This window comes from Bufo bufo, chromosome 5, assembly GCF_905171765.1.
Source record: "Bufo bufo chromosome 5, aBufBuf1.1, whole genome shotgun sequence".
Lineage (NCBI taxonomy): Eukaryota > Metazoa > Chordata > Amphibia > Anura > Bufonidae > Bufo > Bufo bufo.
In genome coordinates, this window is record NC_053393.1 from 516,838,064 (window position 1) to 516,860,854 (window position 22,791).

Consider the following 22,791-nt stretch of genomic DNA (forward strand, 5'->3'; position numbering starts at 1 on the left):
ACTAATATTTGTGTCATTCTCAAAACTTTTGGCCACGACTGTACAATGTGAATTTCAGACCCCTCCATGATTTCTAAGTGGGAGAACTTGCAAAATCGCAGGGTGTTCAAATACTTCTGTTCCTCACTGTATCGGAGGGGAAAAGATGGCAGACATCTACAAATTGCACATCAAAAAATAATTATTTAATAATGGCGTATCCTGCACTATATATATATATATATATATATCCCGGAGTGCTTCTTTAATTTTTCTAGCAAAAGTGCCACTATTGTTCATGGGCTGAATCTGGTATTGCATGACGGTGGCACGGTTATTTCGAAAAAAAAGGGAGGCGATCCTTTATTGTAGTCCTAGGCAATGGCTTTAAAGGGAACCGGTCACCATAAAAATGCAGTGTAATCGGGCAGCAGCTTGTTATAGAGCAGGAGGAGCAGATTGATATATAGTTGTATGGGAAAAGATTCAGTATAAGGGTCCATTCACACGTCCGTATGCGTTTTGCAGAGCCGCAAAACACGGACACCGGCAATGTGCGTTCCGCATTTTGCGGACCGCACATCGCCGGCACTCTCATAGAAAATGCCTATGACTGTGTATACAGAGATAGCTGTCAATCACTGATAGGACCCGCCTCCTGCCCAGAACTATCGTGAATATTTTCCTATAAAGCTATCTATCAATCTGCTCAGCTCCTCCTGTTCTATAACATGCTGCCTGTAGACCAGACACTATTTTCAATGGGACAGGTTCCTTTTAATGCCTAAAAGGGATTTTGGTGGGAGGGGGGAATAATTATAATTAAAAACAGGACCAATAACAGATCATTAGCCCAGTTACCGATCCTTGGGCACTGCTTTGGGCCGCACTTCCCGTTCCAGCACTTGACACTCCAGAAATATCTTGGACTGGCCGCCCTGATCCTATCGGTGGCTGAGGCAGGTCACCACGGCCAGCGATTGGCTGAGGTCAAGCCCGAGTGCAGGAAGCACAGAGGAGCCGGGATCAGTAAGGGGAGTAATGATGATCTGTTATTTTAAACACTCCCCAAACCCCATTTTAAGATTACAATACGTCCATCATAACTCTTGCACTTAGCTTTTGCAAAATCCTGAGTAGCAGCAATTCAGGAGACTAACAAACATCTAATTAAAATATTTTTCTGGGAAAGTCAAGCGATCACCAATAAGGCCACCATAACCGTTCACAATCAGCTTTTCAGACCATCTCTATTGGTACCGTTATGGTGGTCATAGATGTCCCTCAGCTACCCCAGAACACAAAAATAAACAAATCTGTTTTTAGAAAGGTGAATAAGCAATGCTATGCTCTCCATAATGGTTGGCAACCAGTTTTTCTGAGCAGCACCAACAATCTTGATGGGAATGGTTAGGATGGAGTCACAGGTGCAGTTTTTTTGAGCCAAACACAAGAGTGGATTCAAAAGGAATAGTAGTTATAATGGAAGGACTTGGGCTACCTTCACACCAGAGACAACAGCCTGCCGGAGTTCTCTGCATCCGGCATAGCCAGAAAGTGCTGTCTGCCCGGTAGACCCCATTGACTATAATGGAAACTGGTGGAGATCCGGCCGGACAAAAACCGTGGTGTGCAACAACTTTTGTCAAGTCGAACCCCAGCATATGTCCCGGGGGGTGGCCAGAACTCCAGCGGTTCCCATTATAGCCAATAAAGGTCTGGTGGGCAAGTGAAACTTACCGGCTATGCCGGATCCAGAGAATATCTTTAACGATGATGTGAAACCGGCCTTACACACCTTCTTCCTGATGGCTCAAGAAACGGCGCTCGTGATTCCACACTGCGATACTGGATTAATGTGTAACCAGCGACTCAATGTTCCAAGATGTCAAATCAAGAGCAAAAGGTAAAAGTAATCACCAGATCTAGGATCTCGTTTGTCTGACCAGATGTCCAATTCTTACACAGAGCACAAAGAGTTAACAACACTGGGACATCTGCTGCTACGTGCGGTCCTATAGGTTATCATGTACAGGACAATGTCGTCCTCTTGGAAGGACCACACCATTGGTATGTGCACTACAGGGTCACCATTAATAAAACACCAGGACGTCACTATTCACCCCATCACGTGTACGTTACGAGAACTGCAGACCGGTCCGCCACCCAGGGGTGCAGCGTCCACCAGGTTCTCTCTTTATAGTGTATTATACAAGGGTTAAATGGGATCAAGATCAGTGGAACCTAAACCTCAGCTTAACAACTGGTTGGGCGAATAGTGAAATTAAAAGGCGAGGTTTAATCGTGGGAGTGGTCACGTTACGGTTATTACATAGGTGCTACAGCAACGTTATAGAGTCCAGGCTTCTGGGACTTATAGAAGAGCCTTCTGGGAGTAGCTCTGTGGTAGATCTTGGCTGGCCGAGGAGGGCGAGAGGGTTGTAGAGGGTAGTGTATAATTCGGAACTTGGGACATGTTCGTACCAGTCTGATAAATAGAGAGGTCTATGGCAGCGGTAGGGTTTGGCGTGTATCCTGGAGCTGGGCCGACATACGTGCTTCCGGCAGCGGATCCGACAACTGCGGGCCTGAAAGACATAAGCGGAGGAGATAAATGTAATATATGTCAGATTTGTTAACAAGAAGGACACCACTGACTACATTTTCAGATTCAACTCAATATATCAATATCTGTTTGCCGTCAGCGACTGAAGAGACCATCCGTTTTCAAGCAGCGGAAAACTTTCATGGGTTAAATAAAGCCTCAAATTGGTCTCTTGCTCGGTTTCTTCACCCCAGTGGGGTTCCCACGTAAGTGGGCTGATTCCACCGAATGAGTCAGACTTAAAAGGGGTTGTCCGGGTTCAGAGCTGAACCCGGACATATCCAGTGTCGGACTGGGGTACTTGGGGCCCACCAGTGTAACTGATTCTGGGGGCCCACCTTAGGGCTCCTGCACACTAACTTTATTTTCCATGTCTGTACCGTTCACTTCACTTCAAAGGGCCCGCAAAAAAATAAAAAAAAATAAAGTGTGCACTCCGTGTCTGTAGGTCTGCAAAATGATAGAACACGTCCTATTATTGTCGGCATTACAGACGAGGATCGGACGGTTCTATCAGAGGCTGTTCTGTTCCGCATAATGTGGAATGCACACACCCGGTATCCATGTTTTGCGGATCCGTAATTTGCAGACTGCAAAATATCCAACGGTCGTGTTCATGAGCCCTAACAGTGATATAATAGAAATATTAAAGATGAAGTATGATGGCCGACACTCACAGCAAAATGCACAGACATACATGTGGCAGAAGTTACACATATATGGATATCCTGCACTTAAGTCTGTCAGAAACAAGACACATGCAGCGCACACCAATCACTCATTGGACAGATGTGGCACACAAGACACTTATACGTGGCTGACATGCCACTGATGCATATGTCACATGCTGCACATACACCACTGATACATAGAACATATATAGCACACACCAATCACACATAGGAAACACGCAATGCACACACCAAGACATTAAGGCCTAACCCTATTAAGTGTAGCACACATACAGGGGTTAAAGGGGTTGTCTCTCACTTCAGCAATTGGCATTTATCATGTAGAGAAAGTTAATACAAGGCACTTACTAATGTATTGTGATTGTCTATATTGCCTCCTTTCTATCACATTATACACAGCACGTATCCGTGGTTATTACCACCGTGTAATCCAGCAGCGGTGGCCGTGTTTGCACATTATTGGTAAAGGTGTTGGCCTATGCGCACTTCCAGCCTTAGTGTGTAAGCACGGCCACCACTGCTGGATTACACGGTGGTCGTAACCACGGATACGTGCTGTGTATAATGTGATGGAAAGGAGGCAATATGGAGTATTACAATACATTAGGAAGTGCCTTGTTTTAACTGCATGATAAATGCCATTTACTGAAGTGAGAAAACCCCTTTAACCCTTTTAAGCATAAATGTCTGGCATGAAATTTACCAAATCTTAACCTCCTCAGATTGCACATAATCTACAGTATATTTAATAGGGTTGTCCTACCATAATGACCTATTGCCTATCTACAGGATAGGTGATAAATAGAGTTGAGCGGACACCTGGATGTTCGGGTTCGGCAGGTTCGGCCAAACTTGAAAAAAAGAATTCGGGACCCGAACTTGACCCCGAACCCCATTGAAGTCAACGGGGACCCGAACTTTTGAGCACTAAAATGACTGTAAAAATGTCATGGAAAAAGCTAGAGGGCTGCAAAATGTGCTTAAGAGCATGGCAAATGCTCTGCAAACAAATGTGGATAGGGAAATGAATTAAAAAAACATAAAAGACCTTAAAAAAATAAAAATTAGGAATGATGTAGGAGGAAAAGGTTGAGGAGGCGGTGAATGGGTGGATGTGGCCGTGTAGGCTCACGTGGCGGTCTAGGTGGAAGCGCCAGTGAAGGAGGAATAGGTAGCCAACACAGATGTGTGTTATTTAGCATTTTTACATAGGGGTATCCCCCAAAATATTAGGACATAAAAATAAAAAAAAGGAATAAGTGCACTTGACTTGAGTACAAGAATGTATGTTTGATGGTGGTATAAATGTCTATTCTGCACAAGGTACAGACAAGTCTTGTGGGATCCAAGCCTGGTTCATTTTAATGAACGTGAGCTTGTCCACGTTGGCTGTGGACAGGCGGCTGCGTCTGTCTATAATGACGCCTCCTGCCGTGCTAAATACACGTTCAGAGAGTACACTGGCTGCAGGGCAGGCCAGCACCTCCAAGGCATACAGGGCAAGCTCTGGCCATGTGGACAATTTGGAGACCCAGAAGTTGAATGGGGCAGAACCATCAGTCAGTACGTGTAGGCGTCTGCACAGGTACTGTTCCACCATGTTGTTCAAATGCTGCCTCCTGCTAACACGCTCCATATCAGCAGTTGGGGCCGGTTGTTGTGGCGAGGTGACAAAGCTTTTCCACATGTCGGCCATGCTAACCCTGCCTTCTGAGGTGCTGGCGCTGACACAGCTGCGTTGGCGACCTCTTCCTCCTCCCCTGCCTTCGCCTTGGGCTTCCACTTGTCCCCCGGCGTCAGTCGGTAATGCTCTCAGAAGCGCGTCTACCAGCGTGCGCCTGTAGTCGCGCAACTTCTGATCACGCTCCAGTGAGGGAATTAAGGACGGCACATTGTCTTTGTAACGGGGATCCGGAAGGGTGGCCACCCAGTAGTCAGCACACGTTAAAATGTGGGCAACTCTGCTGTCGTTGCGCAGGCACTGCAGCATGTAGTCGCTCATGTGTGCCAGGCTGCCCAGAGGTAAGGACAAGTTGTCCTCTGTGGGAGGCGTATCGTCTGCGTCCTCCGTATCCCCCCAGCCACGCACCAGTGATGGGCCCGAGCTGCGTTGGATGCCACCCCGCTGTGAACATGCTTCATCCCCATCCTCGTCCTCCAGTAGTGGGCCCTGGCTGGCCAAGCTTGTACCTGGCCTCTGCTGTTGCAAAAATCCTCTTTCTGAGCCACTTCTAAAAGACTGGCCTGAAAGTGTTAGAGATGACCCCTCTTCCTCCTCCTCGTCCTGGGCCACATCCTCTTCCATCATCGCCCTAAGTGTTTTCTCAAGGAGACATAGAAGTGGTATTGTAACGCTGATAACAGTGTCATCGCCACTGGCCATGTTGGTGGAGTACTCGAAATAGCGCAACAGGGCACACAGGTCTCGCATGGAGGCCCAGTCATTGGTGGTGAAGTGGTGCTGTTCCGCAGTGCGACTGACCCGTGCGTGCTGCAGCTGAAACTCCACTATGGCCTGCTGCTGCTCGCACAGTCTCTCCAGCATGTGCAAGGTGGAGTTCCACCTGGTGGGCACGTTACATATGAGGCGGTGAGCGGGAAGGCCGAAGTTACGCTGTAGAGCAGACAGGCGAGCAGCAGCAGGGTGTGAACGCCGGAAGCGCGCACAGACGGCCCGCACTTTATGCAGCAGCTCTGACATGTCGGGGTAGTTGCGAATTAACTTCTGCACCACCAAATTCAGCACATTCGCCAGGCAAGGGATTTGCGTCAAAACGGCTAGTCCCAGAGCTGCAACGAGATTTCGCCCATTATCGCACACCACCAGGCCGGGCTTGAGGCTCACCGGCAGCAACCACTCGTCGGTCTGTTGTTCTATACCCCGCCACAACTCCTGCGCGGTGTGGGGCCTGTCCCCCAAACATATGAGTTTCAGAACGGCCTGCTGACGTTTACCCCAGGCTGTGCTGAAGTTGGTGGTGAAGGTGTGTGGCTGACTGGATGAGCAGGTGGAAGAAGAGGAGGAGGAAGCTGAGTAGGAGGAGACAGGAGGCAAAGAATGTTGCCCTGCGATCCTTGGCGGCGGAAGGACGTGCGCCAAACAGCTCTCCGCCTGGGGCCCAGCCGCCACTACATTTACCCAGTGTGCAGTTAGGGAGATATAGCGTCCCTGGCCGTGCTTACTGGTCCACGTATCTGTGGTTAGGTGGACCTTGCCACAGATGGCGTTGCGCAGTGCACACTTGATTTTATCGGATACTTGGTTGTGCAGGGAAGGCACGGCTCTCCTGGAGAAGTAGTGCCGGCTGGGAACAACATACTGTGGGACAGCAAGCGACATGAGCTGTTTGAAGCTGTCTGTGTCCACCAGCCTGAATGACAGCATTTCAAGGGCCAGTAGTTTAGAAATGCTGGCATTCAGGGCCAGGGATCGAGGGTGGCTAGGTGGGAATTTACGCTTTCTCTCAAATGTTTGTGAGATGGAGAGCTGAACGCTTCCTTGTGACATGGTGGAGATGCTTGGCGACGGAGGTGGTGTTGTTGGTGGCACATCCTCTGTTTGCTGGGCGGCAGGTGCCAACGTTCCTCCAGAGGCAGGGGAAGAGGCCGAGGCAGCAGCAGTCGAGGGAGCAGAAGGGGCCTGAGCCCTTTCTTAGTTTTGAAGGTGTTTACTCCACTGCAGCCTGTGTCTCGCATGTAGATGCCTGGTCATGCAGGTTGTGCTAAGGTTCAGAACGTTAATACCTCGCTTCAGGCTCTGATGGCACAGCGTGCAAACCACTCGGGTCTTGTCGTCAGCACATTGTGTGAAGAAGTGCCATGCCAGGGAACTCCTTGAAGCTGCCTTTGGTGTGCTCGGTCCCTGGTGACGGTGGCCAGTAGCAGGCGAACTGTTTTGGCGACGGCTGCTCTGCTTTTGCACCCTGCTCCCTCTTTTGCTGCGCTGTTGGCTCGGTCTCACCACTGCCTCTTCCTCCGAACTCTAAAAGTCAGTGGCACGACCTTCATTCCATGTGGGGTCTAGGACCTCATCGTCCCCTGCATCGTCTTCCACCAGTCTTCCTCCCTGACCTCCTTTTTCGGTCTGCACACTGCAGAAAGACGCAGCAGTTGGCACCTGTGTTTCGTCATCAGAGACGTGCTGAGGTGGTATTCCCATGTCCTCATCAGGAAACATAAGTGGTTGTGCGTTAGTGCATTCTATCTCTTCCACCCCTGGGGAAGGGCTAGGTGGATGCCCTTGGGAAACCCTGCCAGCAGAGTCTTCAAACAGCATAAGAGACTGCTGCATGACTTGAGGCTCAGACAGGTTCCCCGATATGCACGGGGGTGATGTGACAGACTGATGGGCATGGGTTTCAGGCGCCACCTGTGCGCTTTCTGCAGAAGACTGGGTGGGAGATAATGTGAACGTGCTGGATCCACTGTCAGCCAACCAATTGAATAGCGCCTGTACTTGCTCAGGCCTTACCATCTTTAGAACGGCATTAGGCCCGACCAAATATCGCTGTAAATTCTGGCGGCTACTGGGACCTGAGCTAGTAGGTTCAGAAGGACGTGTAGCTGTGGCAGAACGGCCACGTCCTCTCCCTGCACCAGAGGCTCCACCAACACCACCACGACCGCGTCCCTTATTAGATGTTTGCCCCATAGTTAGCGTTCACAAAGCAAAGTAAAAAGTGGTTAAGTATGTTAAAAATAATAAACCGCCAATAAAAACCCTGATGTAGGGTATTGCACTGAAATATTTTTTTTTAACTCTATATGACAGCGGTATTTGTGGCCTAAATTTCACAGTAATTTATGCACGTCTAATCCCAGATGTGCAGTATATTAGAGGGTTTTTTCACCCCAGTAAGCACAAAGCCGTATTTGTGGCCTAAATGTGACAATCACTTATGCACGTGTAATCCCAGATGTGCAGTATATGAAACAGATGTATTTTTTTCACCACACTAAACAAAAAGCTGTATTTCTGGACTTGCAGATATCCTGCGCTGGTGCACTATCGTTGCATAAAATGGCTGCCGATCATGTATTGATATTGACTAACTGAAGGAAAAAAGTTTGTTTTCAGTAGTAGTTGGCTCAGGGCAGGCTTTAAACAATTGTGCACTGCACCCACAAAACACTTTTGCTGTAGATCGCTGAGTAAAGAAGCAGTTCTTCATAAGATTCCTCCCTGATCTCTTCCTCACAGCAGCTGCATCCTCTCCCTACACTAATCCGAGCAGAGTGACGGGCGGCGCTACGTGACTCCAGCTTAAATAGAGGCTGGGTCACATGCTGCACTGGCCAATCACAGTCATGCCAATAGTAGGCATGGCTGTGATGGCCTTTTGGGGCAAGTAGTATGACACTTGTTGATTGGCTGCTTTGCAGCCTTTCAAAAAGCACCATAAAAATCGCCGAACACCGAACCCGAACTTTTACGTAAATGTTCGGGTTCGGGTTCGGGTCCGGGTGCCGAAAACACTAAAGTTCGGTACGAACCCGAACTTTACAGTTCGGGTTCACTCAACTCTAGTGATAAATATTAGATTGCTGGGGTCTGACTGCTGGAACACCCACTGATCGTGAAAAAAGGGGTCCTGAGACATTCAATTACATTACCACCAATCTAACTACACAAGGGTCTTAAGACCACGTTCCCTTGATCATGGGGGTCCCAGCAGTCAGACCCCCACCAATCAGACACTTATCACCTGTCGTGTCATAGCTGCTGGACCTTTTCACATTCCCTATCCTTAAAGGTTTTCTTTGGGTGTAAATTTTTTTTTAAATAAAATAAAAATGAAAAATCTGGCCCAAAATATGTGTCAAACTAAACTAGAAATGCTCGCCTGTTAAAGGGCCTGTGTCCACTTTTCTAGTTATCCTCTATCCACAGGATCGGGGATAACTAAGTGATCTGTGGGGGTCTGAACTGAACGCTGGGGCCCCCATTGATTCCCCTTCTTGACTGAGTGGCAGGTCGAGCATAAGCCCTGCCTCTCTATCCATTCTCTATGGGGTCGCTAGACATGGCGGAGTACAGCGCTGGCTATTTCCAGTGGTCCCAAAGAGAATATATGGAGCAGCAGGGCGTATGTGTGGCCTGTCACGCCATCAAAAAGGGGGAACAGGACCCGTTCCTGGAATCAGTGGGGGGGTAGCAGAATCGTAGCTCACTAAGCATATAGTTAATGCCCTATGGTGTGGAGAGAATAACTTGAAAACCTGGACAATCCCTTTAAATCCTCCACCCCCAGTATCTCTTTACATGGCAGCAGTGATGCCTGTAAATACGGAATATCATCACTGCCGCCATGTAAACCATTCGTGTCAGTACTGGAGAATGTGACGCACTGTGCAGAATTTTTTGGGCACAAGTCCAACCCCCTTTGCAGGTCATAACCTTTAACAAACCCCAAGCAGAGGAGCAACGTGAGCAAAGGGCAGAAACGGAAGGTCATAACTGAAACAGAGGCATTAAGGTCACCTGAGGCAGGGTAATCGTGGGGATCCTGTAGCAGAGGTATTAGGGGGGCAACTGGAGAAGAGGCAATATTAGGGGTGCATTTAGAGTGGGGGCATCTGGAGCTGTGGCACTAATGGGGGTACACCTAAAGCAGAGGCATTGGTGGGACCTAGGGCAGAGTCCCCCCAATGCCACTCTGAACTCTGCAGAGAGCAGCACACATACACAGATCTGAGTCTGCTATAAACAAATCCCCTATTACCCTCTTACAGTCTCCTACAGCTCACTACTGTCACACACCTGAGAAATCAGCCCAGCACTGCAGAGGAGTCCTTCTCTCCAGCAACCACAGTTTCCAGCAGAAAGGGTAGGAGGATGGCCAGACATGTTCTCTCCTCCTTCACTGCCAGCAGCCCCAGAAGTCTAGAAGATGCTGCGGGGCCTCCTGTACAATGTACACCAGTAGGAGGCTGCATCACTGTGTGATACTGCCCCCTAGTGGCTACAATAATTATCTCTCCTGAGAAACAAGAGAAATAATTACTCCTCCGTCTTATCTCCGTGCGCATGAGACTGGGGGTCTACTGAGGAATCCCCCGCCTCGTCGGTGGGCCAGTCCAAGCCTGGACATATCCCCTTCTTCCCCCACTCAGCCCCTCTGACATAAGCATCAGAGCTTTTAAAGGAGGACCCGTCCCCTCTCCTGACATGTCTGTTTTAATAGCTACCTGCATTCCCCATGTGATAACAATTCTGGAGCCTCTAGTCTTAAGTCTCTATGTTGTGCCATTCCTGTATTATTTCTACTAGAAGTTATGAATGAGTTGCTAGCAGTCTGCAGTAAGGGTACAGAGGGGCGGTAACCAGTTGGGGGCGTGTCCCTGCACAGTCTGACAATGGCAGCACTGATTGGATAAAGTCAGTCTGTGCAGGGACACGCCCCCAACTGGTCACCTCCCCTCTGTACCCTTACTGCAGATGCTGGCAATTCATATATCATTGTTACACACTTGTTGTGCCTTATTGGCCATGAGGAGCAGGACCCAGCAGCTGTAATATACTGCTCTAACATAGGACAGCATAGTCAGCATACAGCAATCTACCTGTCTGGACAACAACCCTGGATGAGGATGAATACAAATCGCTAAAAGTATAAAACTATATTCACGTTACTTATAGGAAGCTTGAGGTGACTGGCTGGGAAGGTTCGAGGCTGTAGGAAGCGCTGCAGCTGTCTGACCTAGAGATGGAAGCTGTTCTGGAGGAACCGGGTAAGTCTGTACGGGGCCCATCTGCGTGTTTCCGGTAACTAGATATGTGGCGTTCGGATGTTGTCCTTGATATGTCTAAAACAGAGACAGAAAAAAAATTATAGAAAAAAAATATATAATAATAATTCGAACAATTCAGGAATGAGTTTGCTCTTCCTCATACGGCCTATTATCAATTTTTGCAATTAAGACCATGCATTCCACGTACAGGCAAGGTCTGTGTCGCTTACATGTACAACAGTCCCATTGCTGCAACAGATTCTCACCTGCGGCTCCTCGAGTGGACTAATATCGTCAGTGCAGTTTCTAGGTAAAATTTCTCTCAGGGCGAGTGTCAAAAAAACTCCCCCCCCCCCCCCAAAAAAAAACTGCTCGATAAAATCATATCAGAAGAGTACTTGCAACCGTCTCACCATATATATATTTTTTATGCAAATTGCGGGTTCACAACACACCTGCCCGACACCCCTATAGAAATGCCTATTCTTGTCCGCAGCTGCGGACAATATATAAAATTCTGTGTTACTTTTGAAAGGGTATATTTCTGTATCGTGTGCTTTCATTATTGAAAATTATAGAAAATGTCTTGATATCTTTCTGAATGTCCAATGGGATTGCATGTACTCATCCCTTTATCTTCTTTATGGGTTTCTCTTTTTTTTTTCTGTGTATTGAAAACTTGTTAATAAAAAATTATCCGATAAAAAAAAAAAATATAATAATAAAAAACACAATTGGTTCATCTCTTCCTGCAGGATAGCATTCACTCATAGAATACAGTACCTGCTGTGGAGCGGCCCCTGCTGGTGGCATGTAGTACTGCTGGTTTTGCATCTTCGCATACATGGAATACATAGGGTCTTCGTTCATTAGCTTTGTGTATAAAGAGAGAGCCTCCATCACTTTGACATTTAGTTCTGAAAGTTCAGAGTGTTTCCTGCAAAACAGCGAAGGTCAGTCACAAGATGGGGTCAAACAGAAGCGGACTTTCTGCGTGAATACAACAGCATGGATAGGCAATAGGGCGCCGCGAATCTACGGGCAATAGGGCGCCGCGCATCTACGGGCAATAGGGCGCCGCGCATCTACGGGCAATAGGGCGCCGCGCATCTACGGGCAATAGGGCGCCGCGCATCTACGGGCAATAGGGCGCCGCGCATCTACGGGCAATAGGGCGCCGCGCATCTACGGGCAATAGGGCGCCGCGCATCTACGGGCAATAGGGAGCCGCGCATCTACGGGCAATAGGGAACCGCGAATCTACGGGCAATAGGGCGCCGCGCATCTACGGGCAATAGGGCGCCGCGCATCTACGGGCAATAGGGCGTCAAAATTTAGAAAGTTGTGTAAAACATTTGAAAAATATCCCTCTCTCCCCTACACAATAAAAATAAACTGAAATGACAGTTGCACTTTAAAGGCTATGGACACCTTCAGGGGAAATTCTTTTTATGATTGCATTTTACTAATTTTGGGCCTAAATATAATATTTTTTATTGGTCTTTATTAAATATTTTCATCCATTTTTTGAGATACAGGGGTTAGAAAAAAAAAAAAAAAAGTCTGTTTCCAGACTGTGCCTCTCTAGAAATGATATACTGCACACGTTCCAGCAGCAAACACTGTCTGGTTCTTAAAACCCATCCTATGTTTAGGATCTTCATCTATTAGTCAAAGCAGACAGCAGCTACAAGGACCCAGCTCCGCTACGCACAGCCCCGTGTAATGTTTTATTTCCCTGCGGCGCTACTACAGGAGGTGACCACTTAGGCCTCATGCACACGGCCGTTGTTTTGGTCCGCATCCCAGCTGCAGTTTTGGCGGCTCGGATGCGGACCCATTCACTTCAATGGGGCAGCAAAAGATGCGGACAGCACACGCAGTGCTGTCCGCAGCATCCGTTGCTCCGTAAAAAAAATATAACCTGTCCTATTCGTGTCCACGCTTTGCGGACAAGAATAGGCAGTTATATTAAAGACTGTCTGTGCCGTTCCGCAAATTGCGGAAAGCACGCGGACGCCATCCGTGATTTGCGGACCACAAAACACACAACGGTCGTGTGCATGTAGCCTTAGGCCGCTTTCACACAGTCAGTGTTGGGTCAGTGATTTCCATCAGTAATTGTGAGCCAAAACCAGGAGTGGAGGCTACTCAGAGAGGAGGTGGAATGGAAAGATCTGCACCTGGTTTCGGCTCACAATAACTGATGGAAATCACCGATCAAATAACGGACGTGTGAATTAGGGATTACCTCACAGTAATACAATACAATATCCTCGTGCCCGTGTTATGCAGACACCGACCTGTCAATATCTTCGAGCTTTTCATCAATCATCGGCCCCATCTGGTGACACGCAGCTGTCAAACAAAAACAGGAGTAAAGAGTAGTAATAAATAAATCTGACATGATTCAGGTCTCAGCCTGTAGGGGGCAGTATCGTAGTGCTTTAGTGTTGACAGTTTAGTGGCCCAAATTTTAATGGTCCAGAAAAGTGACAACTACAGCAGCTTCCTGAAATCGCATGGCTGTTCGGACAGAGCCCATTAATCAGCCGAGGGCGACCACGAGTAGCGGCGAAAAATAAGGAGCAGTTGAGAGGAAGAACATAAAAAATGGGTATATTTTAGGTTTTCCATAGGTGGTACTAAAAGATCATGTAATATGAGCTATGACTATCTGACAATAGGTCGCAAAACAACAACAACGAAAAAGTTATGCCTCTAGTGACAACTGATGGGAGGCAGCTATCCGATACGTCATGTCTGACCTTCTAAAGCAGAATTTAAGATTCTAACTAAACCAGGCACTCATCTGCAGGCAGCAGTTTCAGGGTGATTGCCCTTCATCAATGCAGAGAACCGGTTTGGATGGGTGAGAGGCCTATGTCGGGGATGTATTCTCAATGTATTGACACTTGTAGTATTCTATTGCAGTCTATGGTACAGGCAATCATAAGATCCCCCTAAGGCACGGATGTCAAACTCGCGGAACTCCCAAAAACCCAGCATGCCCTGATAGCTGTAGGATGTCCAGGAATGATGTTGGGAGTTGTAGTTTTGCAACAGCTGGAGGGCCGCAAGTTTGACAACCCTGCCCTAAGGGGGCTAAAAAAAATACAGTTAAAAAAAGTTTAAAAAAATAAAAATAAAATTTAAAAAAAAATCACCTCCTTTTTTTCCCAATTTGACACATAAAAACAAAAACAAAAAAAAAAACACATTGCTATAGCCGTATTAGAAACCATCCAAACAAATTAAATACAATTTTTTTTTTATCATGTGCGCGGAATGCTATAACAGAAAAAAAAGTTGTTCGACCCACCTCCAAAAAAAACAATCAGATAAAAAGTAAACCAAAAAGTTGTGTAGACTCCAAAATGTTACCAATAAAATCTACAGCTACCCCTGCACAAAAAAATAAAATAATAATTAAAACCCACGGCTCTGTAGACGGAAAGAAAGTTATGGCTGTCAGAATATGGGGATATTTTTTTATTTTTTTTGTAGTAAAACGTAATACAAACTTGATATCGCTGTACTGAAACTGACCAACACAATACGGTTATGTCATTTGTGGCACATTGCGAGAACAAAATCGTAAAAACAAACCCCAAAAAACCATGGCGAAATTAGCATTTCCCCCCCAATTTTTTTACATTTTTTTCTCGTTTTCAAATACAAGGTAATGTAAATTAAACGGGACGGCTCCTTCCTTTTGAAGTGAATACTACAGAGCCGTCCTATAGAAGTGAATGGGACAGCGTCTTGTAATTACACTGCTCACCGCGGCGAGCAGGTAAACAGAGAAGGGAATACAGCGCTGCGTTCTCTTCAAACAGCTGATTGCCAGCAGTCAGGCCCGCGCCAATCTGATATTGATGAGCTATCCTAATTACCGAGGGCACAACGGGCGTAAATTATATACTGAGAGCATTGGGGGCCATTCCTTATACTTGGGGCACTATGGGGGCATTGGATGTCCAGGGGGCATTATGTCTACTAAAGGGAACTGCAGGGGTTAGGATTAAAAAAGAAAAAAAAAATATGAAATGCATCTGTTTTTAACAGCCATTAAAACGGGTGAAAAACAGCCAGAAAATGGTTGCGCACACTGATGCAAAATAGGCATGAAAAACGGAATGTATTCCTTTTGATTGACAGTCTCAGTCGTGTGCACTTAGGAGTATCCCATTCAATCTCACCTTCAAGATGAATCAGATCTGTGGGATCTGGTAAACCATCACTGGGATCTGCGCTCTGCAACATCTGCAGTAACTGATCCATTTTTTCCTGCAACAACATGAAGATATAGGGATCGATCAGCAAACCTGAACCCAAAGACGGATGGCGAAAAAGGTATGTGGACGGAATGGCTATGCTGGCAATTTATTCAGGGATTTCCAGGAAGAATATCAGAGGAACGGCACAACGTAGAGGGCCAGGAAAAGGGTTCCAGCATTTATTTGATAGAATTGCTTTATAGAACAGCGGTGACCAGACCTATTTGAAGGGGTATCTCCATCTGGACATATAGGCATATCCATAGGTGCGGGTTCAACCTCTGGGAGCTGCTCCTATCTCGGGAATGAGCCCACATTGCGTGGTACCGCGAATGAACAGCAGGCCGCACAGGAGTGGCTTGCTCTCCGTTCACTGCTATGGGACTTCCAAAAAAAAAGTCAGATGTGATTACTTGGCTATTTTCCGGAGTCCCATAGCAGGGAATGGACAAAGCCTCACATGTATGGCCTGTTCTTTATTCCTGAGATAGGTGCAGGTCTCGGCTCTGGGACCCGCTCCTATCACACATTTATATCCTGTGGATATCCCAAAAAAGTCCAGATGGGACAACCCCTTTAACAAGTTTGCAGACTTACATAATATCAGCTCATTCGTTCCCAGGTTCCCAGTAAGATTGGATTCAGTGGGTTTTTGGTCGGCATACATACACCGCTATTTTGGGCTTTGTTGCATTCCTGGCAGTCGTGCAGAGTATGACTGGGGTGGCAGAGAGCATGGTCCATGGGGGAACAGAACCCTTGTTTTCAGGTCAGATCCCAAACATTCAATTGACTTATTCCCTATCCAGTGGGCAGGGGACAACGTGAACTGTGCACAACCCTTTTATTTTAATCAGATTATTATAATCTACATTTACTTCAATAAAAACTAACATTTTCGATCAGGATAAACGGTCAAACAACTGAACTCAGAATAAAGAAAATGCGTAGATGGTTTAAGTACATAGAATCACATTAGGACACTATCACACTGGCGTTATTCTTTTCCGGCGCTGAGTTCCGTCCTAGGGGCTCTATACCGGAAAAGAACTGATCAGTTTTGTCCTAATGCATTCTGAATGAAGAGCAATCCGTTCAGGATGCATCAGGATGTCTTCAGTTCAGTCACTGAACGGCGTTTTGGACGGACGAAATACCGCAGCATGCCGCGGTATTATCTCCGTCCAAAATTCCGGATCAGTTGCCTTCATTTACATTGAAATGTTTTAGTGCCGGATCCGGCATTAAAAAATACCGCAATGCCGGATCTGTCCTTCTGGTCTGCGCATGCACAGACCAGGTAAAAATGTGAAAAAAATATATATCCGGAGAGACGGATCCGTTCTTGCAATGCATTTGTATGACAGATCTGCATCCGGATCCGTCTACAAATGCTGTCCGTTTGCATACAGATTGCCGGATCCGGGAGGCAGTTCCAGCGACGGAATTGCTTGCCGGATCACTCTGCCGCAAGTGTGAAAGTAGCCTAGGGGGGTCATTTATTATACTGAAACATGCCTATCTAGCCGTAACTAACAATCTGCGACTTTTCCCCGCTCGTGCCAGGTTTAAAATTGTGGGCGTGGTTTAGGCGTAGAAAATAGTCTAAATGTAAGGCAGCTCGGAAGCCGTCTTACATTTAGAACTAGCACTAGATGCGCGGAAGTTAGGGAGAGGCCGGCGCCTCTTCATAACTTTGGCGGAGCCACTGCCAGCTATGGGGCTTTATTTATACCGGCGTCTAACATGCGGGTCTTAATAAATGAGCCCCTAAGTAATTAGATAGCAACATTACAACTTCATGCCTAGAATTCACTAACCATGAGCTAGCAATACCTGGAGCATCTAATAATCAGAGACGCCATATTGACCACTCCTCTTAAGGTAAACTCCCTTTTCCAGGCGGATCACAGTATTCATACGGGCGAGAAACTTTATTTCGGTAGGGGGGGCGAGACGCTATGGTCTTTCTTGCCTGATACAACAGTCTTTGTATACCCAGAACAGTAACACAATCCAAATGCACACCGTCTGGAATACCCAAAAGGCACAGTCTAGGGGCAACCAGAAACTGAGCATTATATTCCCTATTAAACTATGTTTATTACCCTTTGCCAATAAATACTTAGTTCCATATCATATGGTAAAGATCAACCCCCTCTTCCCCAAATTTAGGGCAACAAGAATCACCTCTTATTCTGGAGTCTTGTATACTCTGTGGAGGAACATCAACTGAGACAATCGAGCAGCTTCGCTAAGCGACAGGCCAGGAGTCAAAGCTAGGATATCATCCCACTGAACATCCGATAAGGTACCAACATCTTTCTCCCATTGTGCATGGACACCCTGGGGGAAATCTTTAAGGAACTCTAAGGCCCCTTTCACACGGGCGTTGCGGGAAAATGTGCGGGTGCGTTGCGGGAACACCCGCGATTTTTCAGCGCGAGTGCAAAACATTGTAATGCATTTTGCACTCGCGTGAGAAAAATCGCACATGTTTGGTACCCAAACTTCTTCACAGAAGTTCAGGCTTGGGATCGGTGTTCTGTAGATTGCTATTATTTTCCCTTATAACCATGTTATAAGGGAAAATAATACATTCTGAATACAGAATGCATAGTAAAACAGCGCTGGAGGGGTTAAAAAAAATAAAAAATCATTTAACTCACCTTAATCCAATTGATCGCAGCCCGGCATCTCCGTCTGTCCCCTTTACTGAATAGGACCTGTGGTGAGCATTAATTATAGGTCAAGGACCTTTGATGACGTCACTCCGGTCATCACATGATCTTTTACCATGGTTATTCACTATGGTAAAAGATCATGTGACGTACCATGTGATGACCGGAGTGACGTCATCAAAGGTCCTTGACCTATAATTAATTCTCACCACAGGTCCTATTCAGTAAAGGGGACAGACGGAGATGCCGGCATCGTGATCAAGTGGATTAAGGTGAGTTAAATGATTATTTTATTATTTTTAACCCCTCCAGCGCTGTTTTACTATGCATTCTGTATTCAGAATGCTATTATTTTCCCTTATAACCATGTTATAAGGGAAAATAATAATAATCGGGTCTCCATCCCGATCGTCTCCTAGCAACCATGCGTGAAAATCACACCGTATCCGCACTTGCTTGCGGATGCTTGCGATTTTCACGCAACCCCATTCATTTCTATGGGGCTTGCGTTACGTGAAAAAACGCACAAAGAGGAGCATGCTGCGATTTTCACGCAACGCACAAGTGATGCGTGAAAATCACCGCTCATGTGAACAGCCCCATAGAAATGAATGGGTCAGGATTCCATGCGGATGCAATGCGTTCACCTCCCGCAACGCATCCGCGCGGAAAACTCGCTCGTGTGAAAGGGGCCTAACAGAAGGGAGCGATGTATTTTAGAAATAGCCCCTTTGGCTGCTCCAGATGCCACCACAAAATCCAACATTTGATGAAATCCATGTAAATAATTATAAAAGAACAACTGAGGCAAAATTCCATAGCCCCTTTTTCTCCCACGGGGAGGTCTTCCAAGTATTTTTGTGGCCTTACTCCAAACGTTGCTCATAAGGAGGACGGTAGACAATTGGTTCATATGTCTCCTCACTCCCATCTCCAATATAGTAGCAAGAGGGCAGACACTCATGGACCGAGCAACTAATTGGCCACTAACTCCCCAACCATCCTTACCACTCTACCCCTTAGGTCCCTTTCACACGGGAAAGTTTTCCGCGCGGGTGTGCTGCGTGACGTGAACGCATAGCACCCGCACTGAATCCTGACCAGTTCATTTCAATGGGTCTGTGTACAAGTGTTTTTTTTCACACATCACTTCTGCGTTGCGTGAAAAACGCAGCATGTTCTATATTCTAAGTTTTTCACGCAGCCCTGGCCCCATAGAAGTCAATGGGGCTTTAGTGAAAAACGCATTGCATCCGCAAGCAAGTGCGGATGCAATGCGGTTTTCACTGATGGATGCATCAAGACGCATTGCATCCGTGCAGAAAAAAACCGAACAACTGAACGCAATCTCAGACAAAACTGACTGAACTTGCTTGCAAAATGGTGCGAGTTTCACTGAACGCATCCGGAGCCAATCCGTATTGTTCGTGTGAATTAGGCCTTAAGGTGCTGTAGTTGGGCGGCCACAAAGTAGAGAAAAGAGTTTGGAAGAGCCAGACCCCCTGATGCTTTATCCCTCTGCAAGCTTTCCAATCAGATTCAGCCCATTAGTTTTTTTTCCAAAGCAAGGTCCGAAATAACCTCTGGATCTTAAAATAGAACCGGAGACGGATCCACACCGGCAAATTATGTATAATATATAATAGTATACCATTTTACTTAGATTGCCCCGTCCAACTACCAAGAGAGGGAATCGGCACCAAGTTTCAACTTTACAGGCAAATTTGGCCAGCAATGGAGCAAGATTAGTATCCGCATAGTTCAGTGCCTCAACGTAACTTCCGCCCCTACATACTTAAAGGATCTAACTACCTGCAGGTTCGTATAATCCAAACTCAGTCCCAATGGTAAAGGGTCAAGTGGCAATATTACAGATTTACCCCAAATAATAGACTGGAATGCCTGCCAAAATCATTAATAATAGAGTCTATGGATGTAGCCAAGTCACCGACATAGAGATGTCATCTGCATAAAGAGAAATACGCCCCTCTATATCATTCCTCCGGAACCAAATCACTTGAGTAGAGGCACGGATCAGGCAGGCCAGCGGCTCTATGGCAATAACAAAGAGCAATGGTGACAGAGGGCACCCCTGCCGCGTTCCCCTCTCCAGCTGAAACCATGATGACAGGCTTCTATTCACTGTAATTTGTGCCCCCAGAGCCCCATAAAAGCAGACAAATCATTTTACAAACACTGGACCAAACCCCATCCTCCTAATCACTGACCATAGGCCTTGGCAGCGTCCAGCGAGATCACTGCCCCACAACCACTGGGATCCCTCTCCAGCTGAAGATTGAGAAATAGCCTTCTAAGGTTCAGAGATGTAGACTTACATGGCATAAAACCTGACTGATCCCGATAGGTCACTTGAGTAATAACCTTCCATTAGTCTGTTGGCCAAATCTTTCGCCAATAACTTCACATCAGTGGTCAACAGGGATATAGGTCTATAAGAATCTACTAGTGTGGGATCCTTTCTCGGCTTGGGTGCACAACCCTTTTAACTCCCCCACTGATCACCCCGAACAGTGTTGGTGCAGGAGGGAAAGGACAACACTGTTTTGAACGAACACTGTTCAGGGGCTGTGTGGCTGCAGAAGGAGGCCACTTCTCAGGACTATTTCTTATGCTATTTTGATTTTGCTTTAAAGTTGATGATCTAAGATTTCAAACAAGACCAAGATCATGATACATGGCGAGTTACAGCCCTTAGAAACCTGGTCTCGGTTATGGCTGTATATACCTGCAGCTTTTACTCCCTACCCAATTTCTAATAGCTGTATCTCTCCGTGTACCTCCATGATCTTGGTGTTTAAAAGCTTTCAAACAAGACAAGGCTCACAGCTACCCAGACCGAGATATGAAGGCTTGAAGTGACCCTCCCCCATTCAGCTGGCTGTGATCTCAGCCAGCCTGGAGCAGGGAGCAGTGAGGATGTGCCGACAGCCTGCAGGAGAAGAGAACTGATCACAGAGGTCCCCGTTCCTCCGTTGGACCAGAGTAGCTCTGGTATTGGACGTTTGTGCTGGAACTACACAGCTCTGTCCATAGTGTAGTGCACCAAAATGAAAGGGAGCAGTGCAACAGCCAATAGCGCCATCCACTACACAATGGCCAGAGCTGTGTATTTCTGGCACAGACTTAGAGAGCTGGAGCTACTTAAGGGCAGCTGATCGGCAGGGGGCAATCAGACATTTATGGCCTATCTTGAGGATAGGTCGTTAATATTAAAATCCTGGATAAAGCCTTCAAGTGCTCTCCACCATCCCAGCACACTTCTAAAATAATAAGGTTTACCTCATCGATATACACTGGTTCTGGCTCTGGTTCTATGGTCTCCACTTGGACTTCGTCACTAAACTGGACCGTTTTCTTCTCAGTCTTCACTGGAAAAAATAAAAATCCCCCAAACCTTTTTAATATGATAAACCTAGAAAGAACATGCTTACACAGATACAGAAACCATCACCCAACAATATTCATACAGTATGTCCCCCAGTCTAAGCAAACGGGATAGCCTGGAGACATTTGCACCAAATTTACGCCTTGTTATAAATCTGGCGGTCAGAAAATCACATTTTCAAATGCTATGAGCTGGCAAAGATTTGCGCCACCATTTGCATAATTTTGAGCAAAAACACATGTTCTTAGGCTACTTTCACATTTGCGGCAGTGTGATTCGCCGATCTGCCGCTGACGGATCCGTCTCTCCGCTTGTCATGTGAACCGACGGATCCGTCTTGTACATTTTTTCACATTTTTACCGATCTGCGCATGCCGGAACGACGGACGGCATTCTGGTATTCTGAATGCCGGATCCGGCGCTAATTCATTCCTATGGGAAAAAATGACGGATCCGGCGTTCAGGCAAGTCTTCAGTTTTTTTTGCCGGAGAGAAAACCGTAGCATGCTGCGGTTTTCTCTTTTGCCTGATCAGTCAAAACGACTGAACTGAAGACATCCTGATGCATCCTGAACGGATTACTCTCCATTCAGAATGCATGGGGATAAAACTGATCAGTTCTTTTCCGGTATAGAGCCCCTGTGACGGAACTCTATGGCGGAAAAGAACAACGCAAGTGTGAAAGTACCCTAAGAGACTACTAAGGCTACTTTTCAAATCAAATCTGGTGAGTGATCAAGAAAAGTTGCAATGTTTGGACAAATTTCTCACACTTCATCATCTGTGCAAAGGGTCACAATTTAACCCAAAAAACCGATGTAAAATGGTTAAGTAAATGTAGAACATAGCTTCAGGCCACCAGCAGAGAAATTAAAAGGGTTTTTCCATTAGACCACAGGATAGGGGATGCGTGTTTGATTATTGAAGGGGGGGGGGGGATTGGGGAGTCTGACTAATAGGGCCCCTGCTGGTCACAAGAATGGTGGCATGAAGGTTCACTCATCTCTATGAGACTGCCGGAGATAGAGTAGAATGGGGCGGCACAGCGCATGCCTGTCTGCCACTCTATTCAAATGCGTGAACAGTGTTTCTCATGTATGTGGTAGACCATTGGTCCGCCACCTGTAGCTCTCCAGTTAACAGAGAATGCTGGATGTAGCTTTGAAACAGCTGGAGGACCACAGTGCAAAACATTCAGTCCCTGTATAAAGCTATAGGTTTCACCCAACTAATATCCTCCGAGATTGTTATTGGTAAGTATCACTCTATAGAGAAAGCAAAATCCTAACTAACCTCATATGAAAACACGGGGCTCCAAAATGACTAATATCTGATCAGTCGGCGGCAGCAGATCCCAGCTGGCCGAGGCGGAATATGCAGAACGCACGTGATAAAAGAATCTGGACATCATTTGTCT

General features: G+C 46.6%; 1 protein-coding gene across 3 annotated transcripts in view; it reads right to left on the minus strand.

Annotated features, from left to right (window-relative positions):
- Nucleotides 1-600: 600 nt before the first annotated feature.
- STAM (signal transducing adaptor molecule) overlaps nt 601-22,791 on the minus strand; it is a 64,638-nt gene continuing 42,447 nt past the window's right edge. The window contains exons 9-14 of one of the 3 annotated variants that reach the window (XM_040434502.1): nt 21,269-21,357; nt 15,210-15,297; nt 13,311-13,365; nt 11,791-11,944; nt 10,910-11,082; nt 601-2,567 (exon numbers count right to left, since the gene is read on the minus strand). In XM_040434502.1, coding sequence (XP_040290436.1) covers nt 2,354-2,567; nt 10,910-11,082; nt 11,791-11,944; nt 13,311-13,365; nt 15,210-15,297; nt 21,269-21,357 — 773 coding nt within the window. In that variant the 3' untranslated portion in view covers nt 601-2,353. Of the gene's footprint in view, nt 2,568-10,904; nt 11,083-11,790; nt 11,945-13,310; nt 13,366-15,209; nt 15,298-21,268; nt 21,358-22,791 lie in introns of all 3 variants that reach the window. The other 2 variants (XM_040434503.1, XM_040434504.1) reach the window with 2 other exon arrangements.